Here is a 23,310-nt window from a genome sequence, read left to right on the forward strand (position 1 = left end):
CATCTGGATCTTGAATGAAATCTAAACCCGTTGTAACATAACATGGGGGAACAAATACCAAAGACTGACCAATGCCAGTTTCACTTCAGCCACTTTTTATAACATCAAATTCCCTTGGACTCTGGGAACAAAACACAGCACACACGAAAGGTTATAAAAGGAAGAAAATGTAATTGGTTTTGAAGAGCGTGAACATCTGCCAAGAATATATTATAAGAGTGAAGGATCTCAGGGGTCGTCCTGATGATCTGGAATGGAGAGAGTAACTCTTGGCCCACACACCCTGCTAAGCCCACAGCTAAGCTTTCTAAATTCTGGAATGACAAGGCAGAGGCAGAAGCCACACACACTATGCAACCTGAAAATAAGTAGAAACTGAATGCATGACAGAAACCAGAACAGGGAAACTTCTCTAGAGCTGTGGAACTGACAGCCTTAGAGGAGAAGTCAGAAAAACTATTGGGGCCAGAGAGATAGCACAGCGGTAGGGCATTTGCCTTGTACACAACCAACCCAGTAGACTGAAGGAGGTTTGAATTTTAGCATCCCATATGGTCTCCCCCCCTCACCTGCCAGAAGTGCTTTCTGAGCGTAAGTCCTAAGCGCCGCCAGGCATAACTGAACCCTTCCCCCGAAAGAAAAACTATACTTGTTCACTTGTCATTAGCGCAATGTGACTATGGCTCCGCCTCCTTTCTCTCTCATCTCCTAACCTGAGATGGGGGCCATTTGGGGTAAGAGAAAAGCCCTTTCTGAGACATCTGTAATCTACAATGAACAAATTCCTTTTTTTTTTTTTTTTTTTTTTTTTTTAGTTTTTGGGTCACACCCGGCGGTGCTCAGGGGTTACTCCTGATTGTCTGCTCAGAAATAGCTCCTGGCAGGCACGGGGAACCATATGGGACATCGGGATTCGAACCAACCACCTTTGGTCCTGGATTGGCTGCTTGCAAGGCAAACGTCGCTGTGTCATCTCTCCGGGCCTGAACAAATTCCTTTTTATCCCCCTAAAACTCTCTTGATTCTCAGACTTTCCATTTCAGTTTCAAAGAGCAGAGACTCCAACACAAGTGATTTAAGAACATCAACATTTATTTAACATGATAAAAAAGAAATGAGATATGAACATTTGCATTTAAACAATAGTAAGGAGCTCTAATACTTACATGTGCTCATTGCATAATATATACACAATGAACATAATTACATTTGTACACAAACTAAGTACTGGATTTGAAAACCCGCTTATTGCTGTTCACATCTATTCCAAGGAAGAATTAAGTCCAGTACTTCAAGATACCTACATGTATAACTGTTTTTGAAGAAGTAAGCAGTAATGTTTGCATGTAAGCTGACAAGTGTGGCGGTAACTGCTGACATAGCAATCTGACAGAGAAAGAATTGGAGCAGAAAGTGAGACATACTTCACCCAGCAATAATAAAATGGCACATTTTAAATATATATATAAATTTTTTTTCTTTTTTCTTTTTCTTTTTTTTTTTTTACAAATCAAGTGTGAAACAAAGCATTGCAGTAGCTGAAATGGGAAGGAAGAAGAAAAATAAAAGGAAAGCAAGCTTCATTGGAATGAACTAAATCTATGTACTGAAAAGGTGAAAGATCAATAAATCCACCTAGACTTTAGCAACACCAAAATCTGGAATTCAGCTAGGAAGAAAGCTCTGGAGGCCGCCCAGGAGAAAGCACCTTTCCGGGCGCGCTCTGAAACTGCAGCAGCAAAGCTGGTATCTGAGTGAGACCTGGAGATTATGGAGTGTACATATGGGCCATTAAAGCTGTTTTGGAATAAACATTTTCCAGAAGTGATAAAACGATGCTCTGTGATCAAAAGCATCTGAACTATGAATTTCATAGATTTAAAATATACTGTACAATATATCTTCTCACGTAGCTGAAGGTCCATGTCCTTAGCTCTGAATAGGTTTCGACAGACGGAGGTCAGCAGAGCTGAAAACAGAGGAGAAAATGCTGGACATCAGCAATGTAGGGACATTTCCTCAAGTGATGAAGGGTAACATATAGCAATAATTGTGGGGCCGGAGCGGTGTCGCTAGAGGTAAAGGCGTCTGCCTTGCAAATGCTAGCCTAAGACAAACCGCGGTTTGATCCCCTGGCGTCTTATATTGTCCCCCCAAGCCAGGAGCGATTTTTGAGCGCATAGCCAGGAGTAACCCCTGAGCATCACAGGGTGTGGTCCTCAAACAAAAAACAAACAAAAACCAAAAATAAAGCAATAATTGTTCTGACATGAATGGCTTCCCAAAACCTAAACTGCCACAATTAAAGGGTATTTTTTCTTCGTTTTTTTTTTTTTGGGGGGGGGGATGCACACCCAGTAGAGCTCAGGGGTTACTCCTGGCTCTGTGCTCAGAAATTGCTCCTTCAGGCTTGGGAGACCATATGGGATGCCGGGGATTGAATCCAGTTCTGTCCTAGGTTAGCCACTTGCAAGGCAAACATCCTACCTACCATTGTGCTAGCACTCTGGCCCTTTCTCTTCATTTCTACAAAATGGATACACCCAGCAAAAGATAACAGACATGGTGAGGCTGGAGAGATAGCACAGCAGTGTTTGCCTTGCAAGCAGCCGATCCAGGATCTAAGGTGGTTGGTTCAAATCCCGGCGTCCCATATGGTCCCCCGTGCCTGCCAGGAACTATTTCTGAGCAGATAGCCAGGAGTAACCCCTGAGCACTGGCGGGTGTGGCCCCCCAAAAAACCAAAAAACCAACAAACAAAATAAAGATAAACATGGGGCAAAAAGTACAGTGGGTAGAGCAATTGCCTTACATGAGACTGACCTGGGTTTCATTCCCCACTACCTCATATGGCCTCCGAGTACCACCAGGACTAATTCCTGAGTGCAGAGCCAGGTGTAACCTGAGTATTGCCGTGTATCAGTCAATTATCTATCCTCCACCTAAAAAGCCAAGAAAGTTAAAAATAAATTTAAAAAAATTCAAGTGAGTAGCAGTTCTGAGTTTAAAAAAATTAAAATAAAAGCATCCACAGACTGAGTCTCTAAGATAACCTAATCATATGGGCTAAGGTCTGCTTAACATCACTTCAATATGCAATGACCTATTGAGAGCCCAAAGGGGAGTTTGTTATGCTCTCCTAGGCTCTGTCCCAGCTACTCAGAATTGGAAATCACAACATTCCAAGGGTAAGTGCCCTGAGCTAGAAAATATCTAGGGTAACTGATCCCCCATTCTAGCACAGAGGATCTGGGGATGCAAGAAAAAAACAAATCTCAAGCCAGCCAGCAACTTACAGGAGTGAAAATGCACTGGAGGTCTGACCATAAACATGTCTTACTGCCAGGATGGTTGGCAAACAGGAACCGGCTAACTGAACTGTACTGTGATACTGCACATGGCCTTAATGTCCATTTCCCCACTAAGACTGCCAGCAGCTGCTCATCTGTGGCTACTTGTCACCCCAGGAATTAAAGGGAAGAAATGTGAATTCTTCCTGCTCTTGGCATGTCCAACTACTAACTGCCACCACTGAATGAACTGAAATACAATTATTTTTGTTTGTTTTTGGGTCATACCCAGTGGTGCTTGGGAGTTACTCCTGACTCTGTGCTCAGAAGTTGCTCATGACAGGCTTGGGGGAACATATGGAATGCCGGGATTTGAAATGGGGTCCGTCCTGTGTTGGCCTCATGTAAGGCAAATGCTGTCATTCCAGCCCCAATTTTTGTTCTTTTTTTTTGTTTGTTTGTTTTTGGGCCACACCTGGCATTGCTCAGGGGTTACTCTTGGCTGTCTGCTCAGAAATAGCTCCTGGTAGGCACGGGGGACCATATGGGACACCAGGATTCGAACCAACCACCTTTGGTCCTGGATGGGCTGCTTGCAAGGCAAACACCGCTGTGCTATCTCTCCGGGCCCAATTTTTGTTCTTTTTTTAAGGGAGGTGATGGCCTGGAGAGATAGCATGGAGGTGGGGCATTTGCCTTACATGCAGAAAGTTCAAATCCTGGCATCCAATATGGTCCCCCAACCCTGAGCATCACCGGGTGTGGTCCAAAAACCAAAAACCAAAAAAAAAAAAAAAATTAAGGGAGGTGTGTGGTGGAGGCAACACCCCTAGAGGTGCTCAGGGATAACTCTGGCGGGGCTTGGACTCAACCAGATTATAACCACAGCAGTAGCTGCATATGCAAAAAGCACCTTATCTCCTGTACTGCTACCTCTCTGGCCCATGTTACAAATTTCAACATGTGAGTGACACGCAGGACACACTTAAGACTGCCAATTGATAGTTGGTACCTGCAGATTCGGTTAGTCTTGCAGTTTCCAACTGACAAACCATAGGTCTTTTCAAGGTTCCAGGGACATAGCATGATTGCAAATACAGATACAAATAGGGAAGACCAACATATTTCTAGTTAAAGACTGACCATGACTGACCATGGATAGAGTACACCATGGCCAGGATGCCATCCCTATGGACTTCTGGGTTTACTGAGTTTACAGAGACTGAAGGAAGACAGTGGAATGTGGGTCCTGAGGGCAGGGCAGAACAACAGAGAGGAGGAGGCCAGCACTGGAGGTCAGAGGTGTGGTGGTGGGGGAAGCTGGAGATACATACCTCTGGCAGGCTACACACACATGAAGTGTGACCCTTCTGTGAGCTGCGGCTGAGGGGCTGGACCAGGAGTCCCCAAGGGCTCCGGAGGTGGGGACAGACTTTTCACTGCAACACAGAAGAACAAGATAGCTTCAGGACACATTTGCACAAGGACCCCCTCACCCCCTTTGGCTGGTACCTCACACAACAATGATGGTTCTGGTATATTTTTGTAATGTTTGGGGGCTTAGTTTTTTTTTGGGGGGGGGCATAACTGGCAGTGCTTAGGCCTTACTTCTGACTCTGTGCTCAGAGCATGCCTTGTGGTGTTAAAAAAAAAATCTATGCAGTGTCAGGGATCGAACCTTGATGGGCTGCATGTATAATGCCAGTGTCCTTACCTCCTGCATTTTTTTTCTTTTTGGTTTTTGGGTCACACCTGGCAGTGCTCAGAGGTCACACCTGACTCTATGATCAGAAATCACTCCTGGCAGGCTCGGGAGACCATATGGGATGCCAGGATTCGAACCACTGTCCTTCTGCATGCAAGCAAACACCTTACCTCCATGCTATCTCTCTGGCCCCACCTCTTGCATTTCTGATATGCCCAAGGAGTCTTTGCTTAGTAGAAATGACTGGGGGACGAATTCCCAATTTTTTCCCTGTGTTAACTTTTTGCTTTCCTTGGGGGAGAAGAAGGGTCATACATGGTGATGCTCAGGGGTTAGTCCTGCTCTGAACTCAGAAATCACTCCTGGTTGTGCTGGGTGCCAGGAGTTGAACTCGGGTCAGCCGTGTGCAGGGCAAGTGCTTTCCCCCCTGTACTAAGTCTCGGGCCCTTCATTTTCAATTCTCACAATGCTAATTGGATCTTAAAAAACTGGAGAATGGGAAGCTTTCTGTTTCCTGCTTTGTAGTTCATTTTCAAGCTTTTCTCATGGCTATGGGGTCTCATTTTGAAATCCTTCCCAGTTCCAGGCATTGAAGCTTCAGATGGTTTATGGTTGTGGTTTCAATTCATGACCGCAACACTGACCAGGCTTCAGTGACCCAGGGAAGGAACAGGGACTGTCATGCTGCTTCATGAAATTGAAAAGCAAAAAGAAAGAAGGCTCGGGGCCAGAGAGATAGCATGGAGGTAAGGCATTTGCCTTTCATGATGAAAGTCAGTGGTTCGAATCCTGGCATCCCATATGGTCCCCTTAGCCTGCCAGGAACAATTTCTGAGCATTGAGCCAGGAGTAACCCCTGAGCGCTGCCAGGTGTGACCCCCCCCCCCCGCCCCAAGAAAAAAAGAAGGCTCACTGAGGGTTCCTGGGACCACCTCCGTGACAAAACGTCTCCCCAAAAAGACCCCAAATAACTGCGCACCATTGTATCAAAATGGATGTGTTTGTGTTTGAGGGGGCACAATAAATCGGTAGCATGTACCTAGTGGAATGAACTCCCTACTCCCAGTCTCATCAAAAATTAGACAGATCTGGGGACCGGAGTGAGAGCACAGAAGAAGGGCATTTGCCTTGCACCTGCTTGACCCAGGACAGACCTAGATTCAATCCCTGGCATCCCATATGGTCCCTCAAGCCTGCCGGGAGTGATTTCTGAGTGCAGAGCCAGGAGTGACCTATTGCTGTTACTGGGTGTGGACCAAAACACAAAACAACAACAACAACAACAAAAACCATCAGGGGCCAGAGAGATAGCATGGAAGTAAGGCATTTGCCTTTCATGCAGGAGGTCATCGGTTCGAATCCCGGCGTCCCATATGGTCCCCCCGTGCCTGCCAGGAGCAATTTCTGAGCCTGGAGCCAGGAATAACCCCTGAGCACTGCCGGGTGTGACCCAAAAACCACAAAAAACAAACAAACAAACAAAAAACCAAAAAAAATTTAGACAGATCTACTTCTACTAAAGAAAAATCCAGATGTGGATTACAGCAGGGAGCAAGAGCAAACAAATCTGTTCCCACTCCCAAAATGATAGGTCTGTGTATGAAAATGCAGAGATTCTAGAATTGGACCTCACAGTCATGGGTACGTTTTCCCAATAATGAAGGATTATCTTCTTTGAAAATATTTATGGTATGAATTAAGATTGAAAAAAAGAGAAACATACGAACAAAACAAAACAGTGGCAGGGCACATGTCTCAAAAGGCTGTTGAGCACCTGATACAATCCCAACAATGCATTATCCCCTGAGAAAGGTGCTGGAGCCACGGACAACACAGGTACTGACCCTGGTTCCATCTCCAGCACTGCTTAACTTTCTTTTCTTTTTCTTTTTTTTTTTTTTTAATAATATCTTTATTTAAACACCATGATTACAAACATGTTTGTAGCACCTCCAAGAGTAACCTTTGAGCAAGAGTAACCAAAAACAGAAACAAAGAAACAAAGAACCCTGCTGGGTGTGGCCCCCATAGATGAAGAAACAAAAAAGAAAAGAGACCAAAAGCAAACCCCAAACCCCAGACCACCTCAGACAACAAAAGAGAAGCTGAAGCTGAACACAGCCTGGACAGATTAGGTTGGGCTGGGGTAGGCTAGGTTGGGTCTAAAGTTTCTAAACAAAGGGGCTGGGACCAGCAGAAGCTTCTAGCCACAGTCAAGGCCTTGGGAGCACCCCTGTGCCCTAAGTGGGGGGGGGGGGTGTTACCCAGCACTAGTGGTGAATATAGAGTCTGTACCTGCCATGCTCTGGCTCCCTCTTGAAGCTTCGGCAGTGAGTTCATAAGAACTCACAGTTTCATCCTGCTCAGGAAGATCATCCTTTGTGATTTCTTCTGGGTGATCTTCTAATTTATGATTTGTGATCGGTGTCTCATCTTGAGGGCTAATGAAAACAGATCGATATCTTTTATTATGTTTGGGGTCACACCCGGTGACTCTCCTGGCTATGTGCTCAGAAATCACTCCTGGCTTGGGAAACCATATGGAACGCCAGGTCCTAGGTTAGTGCGTGCAAGGCAAATGTCCTACTGCTTGTGCCACTGCTCCGGCCTCACAGATCAAAATTTATTTATTTTTTGTTTTTCGTTTTTTTTTTGGGGGGTCACACCTGGCAGCGCTTGGGGGTTACTCCTGGCTCTATGCTCAGAAATCGCCCCTGGTAGGCTCGGGGGACCATATGGGATGCCGGGATTTGAACCATCGACCGTCTGCATGCAAGGCAAACAACCTACCTCCATGCTATCTCTCCAGCCCCACAGATCGATATATAAATATATATATATTTTTTGTTTGTTTTGTTTTTGTGTTTTTTGTTTTTTTGGCTCATACCCGGTGGCGCTCAGGGGTTACTACTGGCTCTATGCTCAGAAATTGCTCCTGGCAGGCTCAGGGACCATATGGGATGCCGGGATTTGAACTACTATCCTTCTGCATGAAAGGCAAACATTTTACCTCCAGGTTATCTCTCGGCCCCCACAGGTAGATATTTAAAATACTATGTAAAGAACAAAATTTCCCCCTTTGTACCATGAAGTTAAGCACCACAGGTGAGATCACCAACTCTATTTAAGGATGACAAGTTTTTGCTTACAATTAGCCCATTTGTTTTTCTTTTTTTCTTTGTTTCTGGACTACACCCAAAGGTGATTAGGGCTTACTCCTGGCTTCCTAGTAGGGCTTGCAGGAACCATATGTGGTACCGGGGATTATATCTGGATTGGCTTTGTGCAAGTAAGTCTTCTACCTCCACTCCCAATACTGACAACTGTAAAAGATTTTTTATTGCCAACTGCAAAAAGACTTTTTATATTTACCCTTTCTATTTACTGAGGAGAAAAAGTGATCCCTAACAATATTAAATCATGCCATGTCTCATTCACAGCGACAGTTTTTGTTTTGTTTCAGGGCCACACCTGGCAATGCTCAGGACTTACTCTTGGCTGTATCCAGGGAATCACTCCCAGAGAAGTCTGGGGGGAAAAACATATGATAGTTGCCAAGATCATACCTGGGTCAGCTGTGTATAAGTGCCCTACCTGCTGTACTATTTCTCTAAGCCCAGCATTTAAAAAAATAAAAGATAGGTAAGATTTGAGAGTTAAGCTAATTAAGAATAAAGCTGAGGGGATGGAGTGATAGCACAGCAGTAGGGCATTTGCCTTGCATGCGGCCAAACTGGGACCAACCCAAATTCAATCCCCAGCATTCCATATGGTTCCCTGAGCTTTCCCGGAATGATTTCTAAGTGCAGAACTAAGAATAAGCCCTGAAGGTCGCTGGGTGTGGCCCCAAAATGAAAAAAAGGGAAAAAAAAATAAAAAAGAAAAAGAAAAGAATAAAGCTGAATACTGGAAGTCTGCAGTGAGGACCAGATAGCTGAGACCATGAATCAATGATGACCAGGTAATCATTGAGGTGCTTGTATGCTGGGTGAGTTTCATTTGAATTCCTAGTTTAAATTCAGTTTCATTAAAATCCAGAGGAGTATAGGGGTTACTCCCGGCTATGCACACAGAAATCACTCCTGGCAGGCTTGGGGGAATCATATGGGATGTGAGGCTTTGAACTTGCTGCAAGGCAAGCGACCACTGGCTGTACTTGCTTCAGCCCCGGTGGGTGAGTTTTAGAAAGGAATGCATGGATCCTTCCTCAGCCAAGCACAAATATGAGTGCAGAGCTGCACCTTCTTACTGAGCCCTTACAATACTTTGATATTTTTTTTGGGAAGGGGGGGAATAGAGATTTTGGGTCACATTCTACCCACTCTAGCTCATAGTACTATTGATCTGGCTCCCCTTTATAATCCTCTGAAAGAGACACAGACATTCATTTGCACCTCTGAAGGCCAGGAAATTCCTTCCACATTCAAGACTCCTCTCAGAAGCCAACTCAGCACTTTCTGGCTCGCACATTCATTTTTTTCTTTTAAATGGTGCTCGGGTTCCAACCCAGAGCTGCAGGCAGGCAGAACGCAGGCTTTAGTGCTGAGCACCCCTTTCCAGTCCCCAGCCCAGCCCCTCAAACCTGCTACTCTGAAGCAGAAACAAATCTGTGTGCGCATTCTTGTTAGTACCCCCAAATTATTACCTGCATGACACAGCCTCAGGCACTTCGTTGACTCTCTCTTTATCCTCCACTTCCTCAGAATTGATTCCATTTGGCTCAGGTTTGCAAAGCGTTTCGCAGAAAACGTTTTCCGTTTTTTTAAACTAGAGGATAAGAAGGAAAGATGATATATATATATTTTTTTTTCCCGCCGCCCCCGCCCCAAAGATGATATTTTTTTTAAGGCTGTCTTAACACATTTCAGATTTCAGAATTTCACATTCCAATAGACCTAAAATGATTCCTAAGTAATCATTTTTTTTTTTTTTTGGTTTTTCAGGCCACACCCGTTTGATGCTCTGGGGTTACTCCTGGCTAAGTGCTCAGAAATTGCCCCTGGCTTGGGGGACCATATGGGGTGCTGGGGGAATCTAACCGTGGTCAGTCCTAGGTTAGCGCAAGACAGACACCCTACGGGTTGTGCCACTGCTCCAACCTTTCAACTGATAACATTTTTTTTTGGTGGTTTTGGGTCACACCCGACCATGGTCAGGGGTTACTCTTGGCTCTATGCTCACAAGTCGCTCCTGGCAGGCTTAGGGGACCATATGGGATGCCGGCATTTGAACCACCTACCTTCTGCATGGAAGGCAAATGCTTTACCTCCATGCTATTTCTCCGGCCCCTCAACTGATAACATTTTAAAATTTAGTTTTGTTTTCCTTTTGGCCACACCCAGCAGTGCTCAGGGCTTTCTTGGGCTCAGAGATGATTCCAAGTAGGCTTGGGGCACCAAATGGGATGCCAGGGACCAAACCCAGTTCAGTTACATACAAGGCAAGAGCCCTCCTTGCTGTAAACTGCTCTAGCCCCAATTAGTGCATTTCTTAAGATATAAGCAACCATGTGTGCATGTGTGTGCGTGTGTGTGCGTGTGTGAAGTGATGAATAAGATAAAAGGAACTAAGTATTTCACTTAGACAAAGGCCTATGTGACAGGAAGAAATCCAATTTTATTTTCAATTTTAACACTCGATTGATTTTCAAATATTTCTATTTGAAGCCCACTTTAGGACTATCATTCCTAAAATAATCTTTCTACCTCTTCAATTAGATCTGTATTTTCAGGTTCAGCATCTTTTAGTCGAACAGTTTCCGCTGCAGGAGTTTCATGGTTTGGCTTTCCGCCGTTTTCTTCAGTAAAAGCATCTGGTTCTTTAATGCTGTCTTCTCTCCTCCGCGTCTGTCCAAAAGACACACAGTATTCCCATACAGCCATGGACAGGTTTTACAAAACCACCCAGAGATCTCTTGGTGAACAATCAACAGTGGAGAGCGACAAGAACACATGGCAGCAGGGCACATATCTTCTCATCTTTTATTTTAAAATGTTTGTTTTGGATCCAGAGCAATAGTATAGGGGGTACTCGCCTTGTATGCAGCCGATCCAGGTACTGATCTCTGTCATCCCATATAGACCCTGAGCACTGCCAGGTGTAGTTCCTGAGTGCAGAGCCAGGAGTAACCCCTGGGTACTGTCAGAGTAGCCCCCAAACAAACAAACAAAATAAAATTTTGGTTTTTCTGGATTACACCCAGCAGTACTCAGGGTTTACTCTAAGCAGTACTCTGGCTTGGTGTACAAATACTTGGTAATATTTGAGGAATCATACACACCGTCAGGGATTGAATTGGAACTGAGGGTGTATGTAAGGTACGTGCCTTAACCTCTGTCTTATCTCTCCATTCCCAACTCATCATCTATTTAAATCATTAATTTTGTAACTTGAAAGTGCAGCCATTAGCTGCTAATTTGCTGACTCTCTGAAAGATGCTACAGTTGCTGAGATGGACAAGGGTATTTCTACAAAGCCAGGGAAACTTGAACACTACAGGCAGAGCTCAGATAAAGCTTCTGAAAAGCAGATTTGGGGCCAGAGAGACAGGACAGCAGGCAGGGCATTTGCCTAGCATAGGGCTGATCTGGGTTTGATCCCTGGCATCCTTTATGGTCCTCCAAGTACTGCCAGGAGTGATTCCTGAGTGCAGAACCAGGACTAAGATCTGAGCACAGCCAGGTGTGACCAAAAACAATGTATATATGAGATAATGAAGATAATGGAGATAAATTGATCCAAGGGATTCAGCTGATTTTTTTTAAATGTTTGTAACATTAAAAAAAATAGTCATGGGCCCGGAGAGATAGCACAGCGGCGTTTGCCTTGCAAGCAGCCGATCCAGGACCAAAGGTGGTTGGTTCGAATCCCGGTGTCCCATATGGTCCCCCGTGCCTGCCAGGAGCTACTTCTGAGCAGACAGCCAGGAGTAACCCCAGAGCACCGCCGGGTGTGGCCCAAAAACCGAAAAAAAAAAAAAAAAAAAAAGTCACGGAGGGAGGTAAAAAAAAATAGTCACCATTAAATCACAGTTATTTGTGATTGAGTTTCAGACATACAATGTTCCAATACCAATCCCTTTGCCAGTGTGCATTTCTTTTAATAATGCCCTTCCAGCTTATCAGACTGCACTCACATTTTGGTTTTGTTTGTCTTGTTTTGGGCCAGGTGCCCAGGGCATACTCCTGGCTCTACACTCAGGGATCACTCTTGGCAGTATTTCGGGAATCATATGGGATGTTGGGGATTGAACCCGTGTTGGCCACATATAAGGCAAACATCCTATCTGCTGTATTATTATTGCTTTAGCCCCGTGAGGTTTTTATTGTTTTTTTTTTTTTTTTGTTTTTTTTTTTTTTTTTTTTTGGGCCACACACGGTGACGCTCAGGGGTTACTCCTGGCTATTTGCTCAGAAATTGCTCTTGGCTTGGGGGAACATATAGGACACTGGGGGATCGAACCACAGTCAGTCCTAAGTTAGCACGTGCAAAGCAAACATCCTATGGCTTGTGCCACCACTCCAGCCCAACCCATGAGGTATTTTTTGTTGTTGTTGTTGTTTTTTAGGTCACACCCAGCAGCATTTAGGGGCTATTCCTGGCTCCATGCTCAGAAATCGCTCCTGGCAGGTTCGGGAGACCATATGGGATGCCGGGATTCGAACCAATGACCTTCTGCATGAAAGGCTAACGCATTACTTCCATGCTATCTCTCCAGCCCCCCATGAAGTATTTTTTAATTTATATTTACATCTACATAAATTTTTGCCTTGTGGTTTCCAGTTGTTTTTGACAAGGTTTCATACAGAACTCCTCACCATCTTTCAGCACCACTTCCTCCTTCCTGTCCTATTCCCCAGGTACATCAAGTGGCTTGTTTCCAATTGAAGACCAGTTTTTCATGTTTTTTCAATGGTCTCTGGGTAATTCATTATTCTACCATAATGCATCTTTATATCCAGCATATAGGAGAGAAATCATTTTCTCGGTCATTCTTGGTCTCTCTCCCTCTTACTAAACCATTCAGCTTGATATTCTCCAGGTACTCCAGGTAGCAGCAAATTACACGATTTAGCTCTGGAGTTTTGAACTCAGGGTTATTTCCATTTTGTTAAGCTATATAGTACACTATTTTAAGCATCAAAGCAATCAAAAAAGTACTATTTCTTCTGTCGTATCAAAAATCCCTACCAATCACATAACTATGATTCTAAGATTCAAATGGCATTAGAGGGACACAGGAGAATGACCAGAAGTGAATCAATGGCTCTACCTGGGCAATTCTGAATGGATTTTCCCTGGACACTACAGGGCTCTGCGAGGGTGACTGCTCTAAAGCACCGATAACATTCAGCCCTTTCTTCTTCTCCCGCAGGCAGGCTTGTTGGTGCCTCCGAATTCTCTCCATTTGCTCTTCCACTGTCATCCGAGGTCGGGTGCTTTCTGCCAAGCCAAGCTGTTCCACTGCACTTCTAGGTCTTTCCTTTAAACCAAATATAAACATGAATATATAAATACAAAAGCACCTCTGAGAAGTATAATGGAACAACAACAGCATATATATGTATATACATATTTAGGGCTTCTTCCTGGCTCTGCACTCAGAAATCACTTCTGGAGGGCAGATTTGGGTACTATGTAGGGTACCTGGGATTGAACCCAGGTCATCTGCTGGAGCTGTACAGTGGGTAGGACACTTGCTTTGCATGTAGTCCATCTGGGTTTAATTCCACAGGGTACTTGAGCATCCTATGTGGTATTTCGAGCACTGTCAGGAGTAAGTCCTGAATGCAGAGCAAGGAGACCACCCCGATCATTGTTAAGTTTGGCCTCAAGACAAAAACAAACCCAAGGGGCTGGTAAGGTGGCGTTAGAGGTAAGGTGTCTGCCTTGCAAGCGCTAGCCAAGGAAGGACCGCGGTTCGATACCCCGGCATCCCATATGGTCCCCCCAAGCCAGGGGCAATTTCTGAGTGCTTAGCCAGGAGTAACCCCTAAGCATCAAACAGGTGTGACCCGAAAAACAAACAAACAAAAAAACCCCCCAAATGCATTTATTCTTGTTTTCAAAATTAAAACTGGAAAATTTGAGTCATTTTGGTAGCAGTAGAAAGACACATAATTTTTTCCTTTTTTTGTTTTTTTTTTTTTGTTTTTGGGTCACACCAGGCAGTGCTCAGGGGCTACTCCTGGCTCTACACTCAGAAATCGCCCCTGGCAGGCACAGGGGACCATATGGGATGCTGAGATCCTTCTGCATGAAAGGCAAATGCCTTACCTCCGTTCTATCTCTCTGGCCCCCATCATTTTATCCTTAATGAGTGAGAAATGAGAGAGAGAGAGAGAGCCAGAGAGAGAGAGAGAGAGAGAGCCAGAGAGACAAAGAGAGAGAGAGAGAGAGAGAGAGAGAGAGAGAGAGAGAGAGAGAGAGAGAGAGAGAGAACAAACTGTGGAGGTGCTTGCCTTCAAGGCTGACTTAGATTTGATCCTTGACACCACATATAGTTTCCTCAACTACCAGGAGCGACGCCTGGGCACAGAGTATCTTCAGGTGTGGTCCCTTGCCTCAAACAAATAAGCAAGCAAGCACCCAAACTGTAAACCATTGTTTCCAGCAATTTTTTAGAGATGCTGTGTCTGGGGCCTGAGAGATAGAACAGTGGTAGGACGTTTGCCTTTCATGCAGAAGGACAGTGGTTCGAATCCCGGCATCTCATATGGTCCCCCAAGCCTGCCAGGAGTGATTTCTAAGCTGATTTCTGAACTCTGAGTGTACAGCCAGAAGTAACCCTTGAGTGCTGTTGGATGTGACCCAAAAACAAACAAATAAAAAAAAAAACACAACAGAGATGCTGTGTAGAAATTGGAAATAAGGAACCTGGGAATGTCCCCATGATGAGGTCCAAAATGAATTCAGTTGAGAATTAGCTAAGAAAGGTAGGGTCTTCCTGGGCCAGTCCCAGAGAGGCTGGGAATACACAAGCCCTGGGCTGCAGGAACACAGGCCCTTTTTCTGGGTTAGCACATGCCTGTCACTCATCAAGGAAGCTCTGGAGGCAACAGGGACATAACATAAGGCTAATTTCTAGGAAAAAATTTCACACGTTGTGGACCAAGAACCCATGTCAAGGCTAGTCAGAGCTGAACTATGTCAGTTACTTAGGGTTTGTCTTCTGAGGGGCTAATACTCTGCAGACAATTAAAAAAAATACGGACCCCTGACTTGGGGAGATGGCTTGGGCTGGAACACATAGGAACTCTATTAAGAATGAGATGTAGGGACCAGAGAGAGAGAGCACAGCAGTAAGACGTTTGCCTTGCCTGAGGCAGAGCCAGGACGGACCTGGGTTCAATTCCTGGCATCCCATATGGTTCCCCACGCTTGCAAGAAGCGATTTCTGAGCGCAGAGCCAGGAGGAACCCCTGAGCACTGCCGAGTGTAGCCCAAAAACCAAAAACCAAAAAAAAGGAATGAGTTGGGGTTGCTTCACAACTCCTACCCCAGAAATGATGAAACACGATTACCAAGTTTTGTTTTGTTTTGTTTTTTGGTTTTTGGGCCACACCCAGCGGTGCTCAGGGGCTACTCCTGGCTGTCTGCTCAGAAATAGCTCCTGGCAGGCATGGGGGACCATATGGGACACTGGGATTCGAACCAACCACCTTTGGTCCTGGATCGGCTGCTTGCAAGGCAAACACCACTGTGCTATCTCTCCGGGCCCACCAAGTTTTCTTAAAGCATGAAAAAACTTTTTAAAAAAATGAAATGTTGGGGCCAGTGCCAGTGCTAGCCTAGGATGAACCATGGTTCGATTCCCGGCATCCCATATGGTCCCCCAAGCTAGGAGCGACTTCTGAGCACATAGCCAGGAGTAACCCCTGAGTGTCACCAGGTGTGGCCCAAAAACCAAAAAAAAAAAAAAAAAGTTGGGGCCGGAGAGATAGCCTGGAGGTAAGGCGTTTGCCTTGCATGCAGAAGGACGTAGGCTAGAATCCTGGCATTCCATATAGTCCCCCGTGCCTCCCAGGGGCGATTTCTTTTTTTTTTTTTTTTTTTTTTTTTGGTTTTTGGGCCACACCCGGCAGTGCTCAGGGCTTACTCCTGGCTGTCTGCTCAGAAATAGCTCCTGGCAGGCACGGGGGACCATATGGGACACCGGGATTCGAACCAACCACCTTTTGGTCCTGGATCGGCTGCTTGCAAGGCAAACGCAGCTGTGCTATCTCTCCGGGCCCCCAGGGGCGATTTCTGAGTATAGAGCCAGTAGTAACCCCTGAGCGCTGCCGGGTGTGACCAAAAAAGCAAAAAAAAAAAAAAAAAAAAAAGAATTGCTAAAGATAGAGACACACATAGGAAGGCAATAAGAAGGTTTGTGACTCCTTCTAGAAATGAACTAGCTAAGTACCGTTCTGGAATCCATCATCTTCTTTGTTTTCCGTAAGGTCACGTATGAGGCTATTGTGGAAGATTCGGGGGTGGGCGATTTGGTTCTTGGAGGGACAACTCCAACAGGAAAGTGAGGACCTGAAAATGAAAACAAGACAATGCTCAAACAAGGAAGCTCCTTCTTCTCACTCAGGCTTCAGAGAATTTTAAAACCAGAAGGCAAATTCCTTTTCTAAAATGTAGTAACTTCCAATCATTATTCTCCTGCTGAAGTCACCTAATGATACCAAGGACACATGGAAGATTAGATTTAGGAATCAAGTACTACATGCCACCCATTTCCATTTGGCCACACTCTACTGCCTCAATAAAGGAGAATCAGCCAGCAGGAGGCAAGGGAGAGGACTGAAGTGATAGTTAAATGTCACAGCATGTTCCCACCTGCCCACCTTCCAATACCAATACCTATAGTTAACAATCCCCCAATACCTATAGTTAACATCAGGGCTGGAGGGACAGTACAGGGGCTTAGGTACTTGCTTTACATGTGGCTAATTCAGTTAAGTACTGGCATTGCATTTAGTCCCTTGAGCATCCTAGGAGTGAACCCTCAGATAGAGCCACAAATACCCCCATCTCCAAAAGCCAGGCAAGCAAAACTAATTTAGTTACAGAGAAATTACAGGTAATTACTGTAACTTCTCTTAAATTTTCATGGATTCCAAAATAAACTCACATCACTTTATAATTAAAAAACAGAACCCTGGACCAGAATAATAGTATAGTAGGGCACTTGGTGGGCATGTGTTTGACCGAGATTTGATCCCAGGTATCCAATATGGTTCCCTGGGTCCTGCTAAAAGTAATTCCTGAGTGTAGAGCCAGGAGTAACCACTGAGCACTCCCTGTTGTGGTCTAACCAACCACCACCCTCCCCTTCTAAAGAAAACAAAATCCACAAAAAATGATTGACAACAGAATTTAACTGTAAATCAGCATACAAAATGTATGCTTGTACTCCAGTGCAAGCAGAAATACTATTGTCTACTGTGAATACCAGCAACAGGAAACATTACTAAAATCATGTGCTTTTTTTTTGTTTTGGTTTTTGGGTCACCCCCGGCGGTGCTCAGGGGTTACTCCTGGCTGTCTGCTCAGAAATAGCTCCTGGCAGGCACAGGGGACCATATGGGACACCGGGATTCGAACCAACCACCTTTGGTCCTAGATCGGCTGCTTGCAAGGCAAACGCCACTGTGCTATCTCTCCGGGCCCAAAATCATGTGCTTTTTAATCTTTTTTTTTTTGAGCCACACCTGGAGGTGCTCAGAGGTTACTCCTGGTTCTGTGCTCAGAAATTGCTCCTGAAAATCTCAGGGGATATGGGATCAAACTCCGGTCTGTCCAGGTTGGCCACATACAAGGCAAACGCCCTACTGCTGTGCTATTGCTCTGGCCCCAATTTTTTTTTTTTTTTTAAATGGGCCATACCTAGCAGGGCTCAGGAATTACTCCTGGCTCTGCACTCAGAAGATATTCCTGGCAGGCGCAGGGAACCATGTGGGAAGTTGAAGATCAAATCCAGGTTGGCTGTTTGCAGGCAAACGCCCTATCCACTGTGCTATCACTCAGGCCTTAAAATCACAGGCTTTGAGAATGAGTTTGGTGGGGGAAGAATAATTATCTTCGACTCACTTTTTTTTGTTTGTTTGTTTGTTTGATTTTTGGACAATGCCCAGGAGTTAGTCCTGGATCTGGGCTCGGAAATCACTTCTGGCATGCTTGAGGGACCATAAGGCGAGGGTCAAATGGGTTGGCTACATACAATGTAAGTGCTTTGCTGTACTACTGATCCAGCCCCCACCCCTCCTTTGTTGGGGGGAGTTGGGTCATACTTAGCATAATTAGAGATTACTCTTGGCTCTGCACTCAGTAATCACTCCTGACAGTGATTGGGGGAACCATATGAGATGCTGGAAATCAAACCCAGGTTGACCACGCGTAAGACAAGTGCTTTCCTCGCTGTGCTATATAACTCTGGCTTGAACTCAATTACATTTATATTAACTAAGTAGAAAAAAATAATTCTTTTGGGCTAGAGTGATAGCTCTATGCACTGAACACATGCTTTGCATGCAGGTGGCCACTTGATTCCTGGCAATGCAAGAGCCCCTCTAAGCACTGAGCTGGGAGAGTAGCCCCTGAGCACACTGCTCGATGACATAAAAAATAAATGAATAATATGGGGCTGGAGAGATAGCATGGAGGTAAGGCGTTTGCCTTTCATGCAAGAGGTCATCGATTCGAATCCCAGCGTCCCATATGGTCCCCCGTGCCTGCCAGGAGCAATTTCTGAGCATGGAGCCAGGAGTAACCCCTGAGCACTGCCGGGTGTGACCCAAAAACCACAAAAAAAAATAAATAAAATAAATGAATAATAAAAAAAAAGAGAAGCAAGAAAGGAATAAAAGACTATGCAAATCAAAATTTTATTATTTCCTATATGTTTTCAATAGTCTACCTACTAACACTTCAGTTGCTGTGTGTTTGGGCTGGAGTGGTAGTATAAGGGGTAGAATGCTTGCTGTGCACATGGCTGATTCAGTCTCAATCCCCAACACCCTATATAATCTCTCAAACCCCACCAGGAGTTATCCTTGAGTACAGAAACAGGAGCAAGTCCTGAATACTGCTGGGGGTGGCCAAGAAGAAAAAGTGCTGATGGGCTGAGGTGCCATTTATGAAAAATGATGTGGGTAGATCCACTGAACTAAAACTTGTTCTTTTTTTGTGTGTGTGGGGGGTTCATAACCCATGTCTCTCCAGGTCTTAAGTTTTGGAGCCTGAGGCTTCTCTTACAATAACCTATGATTTTTGTGGGACCATAAAGTATCTGGGACTAAACCTGGGGCTGTAAATCGTCTTAATCGCCTTATTTTATTTATTTATTTATTTATTTATTTATTTATTTATTTATTTATTTATTTATTTATTTTTTTTTTGGTTTTTGGGCCACACCCGTTTGACAGCTCAGGGGTTACTCCTGGCTATGTGCTCAGAAATCGCCCCTGGCTTGGGGGGGACCATATGGGATGCCGGGGATCGAACCGCGGTCCGTTCCTTGGTAGCGCTTACAAGGCAGACACCTTATCTCTAGCGCCACCTTCCCGGCCCCTATTTATTTATTTTTGGATTTTGGGTCACACCGGCAGTGCTCAGGGGTTACTTCTGGCTCTATGCTCAGAAATCGCTCCTAGCAGGCTCGGGGGACCATATGGGATGCCGGGATTTGAAGCACCATTCTTCCGCATGAAAGGCAAACACCTTACCTCCATGCCATCTCTCTGGCCCCACCTTATTTTATTTTTAACAAAACAAAAATACAGGTCAATTTTCTTTTTTGGCTACACCTGACTGTGCTCAGGCTCATTCCTGGAGCTACACTCAGAGTTCACTTTGCAAGGTTTTTTGGAGGACCATGCAGATGTTGGAGATTGGACCCAGATCAGCTGCATGCAAGGCAAAAAGTTTTACCCCTTGTTCTCTCTCTGATCTCATACACAGTTCAATCTTATTTATGGATAATCGATCAAAATATGAAGTATATTATTTTACCAAAAATATGCTTTAATATTGAGCAGACCTCTCAAGGAAAAACATGCAGTAACTAAATGATGCTTTGTTAAGAATACAAACAGCAGTTTAACACTAGAACTGTTAAATGTGACTCAATGTATTTGTCAAGCAGAAATGTGGAAACAACTAAAATTCAGTATTTTCATGATAAAAGGAGCTACTCACTAAAATTAAGAATAAATGGACATTTCCACAATGTGATAAAATGTAGATCTCTGAATGGGGAAAGTCTTAAAGCGGTCGGTCACACAAAAGTCAACACCAGAACTAGGATGTCTGCTACTGGTCTGCAGGGGAGCCGCTAGCTCCTAGGAGGAACAGGTAAACAATTTGAAAAGAAGAGAGGAAAAATACATTCAGACCGTAATCGCTGGATCTCTGGGAAAAGCCAAGCCAAGCTAAGCAACTCAGCTACCACCAAAAACCCTTCGAAAATTCAAAAAGGTAATGGCGGTCTTAACTTTAACCATTCTGGTCTGTCTGTTTAATTGGCATTCCCTGTGATGGAAAAACACGGAGTCCCCTTTCATATGCTTATTTGCGATGTGAATATACTCTTTTATAGAGTGTCTGCTCCAGGGCTGTGTAGCCCCTGAGTTTTAGGCCAGGCCCTGTATTCTGTATTCACCAAGGAGAAAGAGAACAAAGATGTGTCTGTGGGTGGCTGCCTGGGGCCTCTGCGCGCAGTTCCTCCATCCACAATCTATACGCTGACGCTTGATTAACTTCCACACGCCCCACATTTCCACCACCACCTACTATCTTAAGTGAGGGTAGGATAAGTGAAAAAGATGGGTCCCTTTCCTTTTTAATGAAATAGGACAGATACAAAGCAACAAGCATAACATATATGTAAATGCAAAGACCAAAGATCTATTCATATGAACACTTTGTTGAAAGCAGCACCATTACCTTTAATGGGCTTTTCACAATCTTCCCTAATCGGCCCCTCCTCCTCCTTGTTTAGCTTGCCTAGGAGTTAGTGCTCAAAACTACATACTTACTACAGTCTGCAATCCATACATTTCAAAAAAAAAAAAAAAAGCTAATTTGCATGATATATTTTCATTTTATGATTCTTTGTACTGTTGGAGCTAGAACTGGTTCTCACAAGAGCTTTACCATTGAGATATATCCAAGTTTTGCAATATTTTAAATGAAATTAGGTATTGCATCTCTTTCTGTAGCTTGGAGGTTTTCATCCAACTTTTTTGTTCTCTCTCTTTGGTTCTTAATGCTCTTGAAAAGTTTGGAATAGGGGTTGGAACAGGTAGGGCATTTGCCTTGCATGCAGCTGAATGAGGTTCAATCCCTGGCATTCTATATGGTCCCAAGCCTGCCAGGAGTAATTTCTTTTTTTGTTTGTTTGTTTTTGTTTTTGGGTCACACCCAGTGACGCTCAGTGGTTACTACTGGCTATGCACTCAGAAATCGCTCCTGGCTTTGGGGGACCGTATGGGACGCTGGGGGAATCAAACCATGGTCTGTCCTACGTCAGCTGTGTGTAATGCAAATGCCCTACTGCTGCGCCACTGCTCTGGCCCCTGCCAGGAGTAATTTCTGAGTGCAGAGGCAGGAGTAGCTCTGGAGAGCTGCTGGGTATGGCCCCAATCCCCCCTCCCCCCAAAAAAGAAAAGTTTGGCATAAACTTATTTCCCACCCATCCTTTGGGTTTTGGTTCACATTGGATGATACTTGCTAGTGCTTACTCCTGGCTCTGTACTCAGAGGATCACTCCTGGAGTTCCCAGGGGACCATGTGGGGAGTTCGGTATTTCATTCAGGTGGGGGTGTGTGCAATGTAAGCATCCTGCCTGCTGCACTATTGCTCTGGCCCTAATGGCTTTATCCTAGCTAGGATAAATTCTAGAAATACAGTTGACTGAGATGTCATGCTGCATAGAGATTTTGGTTATATTACTGTTTATTTCTTTTGGGTTACACAACCTGGCATCAAAACTATAGTTATCACATGTGAAGAAGGCACACTGACACTTTGTTCCATCTTCCCAGCCTGTTTCCATTTCATCTTTTTTGTTGTTGTTGTTGTTGTTTGGGTCATACCCGGCAGTGCTCAGGGGTTACTCCTGGCTCTATGCTCAGAAATCGCCCCTGGCAGGCACAGGGGACCATATGGGATGCCAGGATTCGAAACATCGTCCTTTTGCATGAAAGGCAAATGCCTTATATCCATGCTATCTTTCCAGCCCCCCATTTCATCTTTTTTTTTCTTCTTTGTGACATACCCATTTGGTGCTCAGGGGTTACTCCTGGCTAAGGGCTCAGAAATTGCCCCTGGCTTGGGGGGGACCGTATGGGATGCCGGGGGATCGAACCGTGGTCCTTCCTTGGCTAGTGCTTGCAAGTCAGACGCCTTACCTCTAAGCGCCACCTTGCTGGCCCCAAATTTCATCTTTTTTTTTTTTTTTTTTTGGGTCACACCTAGTGGTGCTCAGGACCTGGCTGTCTGCTCAGAAATAGCTCCTGGCAGGCACAGGGGACCATATGGGACACCGGGATTCGAACCAACCACATTTGGTCCTGGATCGGCTGCTTACAAGGCAAACACCGCTGTGCTATCTCTCCGGGCTCCAAATTTCATCTTTTTAATACATGACAATATTTAGAAACTCATCAGAACCCAATGGGGTAAGAGATGGATTGTGGATTTGTTTATGTACAGGATCAACACACAAATTTATTGCTAAAATATCTAAAAAAGCACAGGAGATCAAATATCCTCAATGCTAACCTTTAACTGACGTTTCCATTTCTGAAACAGGTTCTGACTTTTCTTCTCCATTAGACTCATCAACTTCTGCCACTGTTGTTAACTCTGGCTCACTCTTGTAGAGTCTATAATCTGGACCCTTGAAACAAAGATAAGTAATTGCAGAAAATAAATAACAACAACAACAAAATCTGTCATTAGTTTCATATGATGTCTACCTGAGTCTAAAGCAATGGCTCCCATACTTCTCTGTCTTACTACTGCTCCTCCTTTTAGAAAAAAATTATCTCCTTGTGTTTCCCTAAAATCGTGAACAAAATGGCCTTCAAATGCTCTCAAGTCTACCAGCACCCCCGTGTGGCTCCACAGGGGAGGGGCACTTGGGAAAAAACATTGCCAGAAGACAGAAACTCAGCATCTAAGCCAGTTCTCCTGGCTTCAACACAATATTTGTTTTGCAAGTAGAGAATATAAGAAACTATAATATGAGAGATATTTAATTCTTACTTTTTAATTTTTGGGGCATACCCAGAGATGCTCATGGGCTACTTAGAGGATCATATG

At 44.6% G+C, this 23,310-nt stretch overlaps 1 protein-coding gene across 6 annotated transcripts in view; it reads right to left on the reverse strand.

Moving 5' to 3' along the window:
• Positions 1–4,543: 4,543 nt before the first annotated feature.
• PLEKHA5 (pleckstrin homology domain containing A5) overlaps positions 4,544–23,310 on the reverse strand; it is a 249,854-nt gene continuing 231,087 nt past the window's right edge. For 3 of the 6 annotated variants that reach the window (XM_049783774.1, XM_049783772.1, XM_049783771.1), the window contains 7 exons: positions 22,768–22,885; positions 16,400–16,518; positions 13,268–13,477; positions 10,701–10,841; positions 9,641–9,762; positions 7,291–7,436; positions 4,544–4,729 (listed from right to left, as the gene is read on the reverse strand). In XM_049783774.1, the coding sequence (XP_049639731.1) occupies positions 4,635–4,729; positions 7,291–7,436; positions 9,641–9,762; positions 10,701–10,841; positions 13,268–13,477; positions 16,400–16,518; positions 22,768–22,885 (951 nt within the window). In that variant the 3' untranslated portion in view covers positions 4,544–4,634. The remainder of the gene's footprint in view (positions 4,730–7,290; positions 7,437–9,640; positions 9,763–10,700; positions 10,842–13,267; positions 13,478–16,399; positions 16,519–22,767; positions 22,886–23,310) is intronic. The other 3 variants (XM_049783776.1, XM_049783775.1, XM_049783773.1) reach the window with 1 other exon arrangement.

The sequence above is a fragment of the Suncus etruscus genome, chromosome 11, assembly GCF_024139225.1.
Source record: "Suncus etruscus isolate mSunEtr1 chromosome 11, mSunEtr1.pri.cur, whole genome shotgun sequence".
Lineage (NCBI taxonomy): Eukaryota > Metazoa > Chordata > Mammalia > Eulipotyphla > Soricidae > Suncus > Suncus etruscus.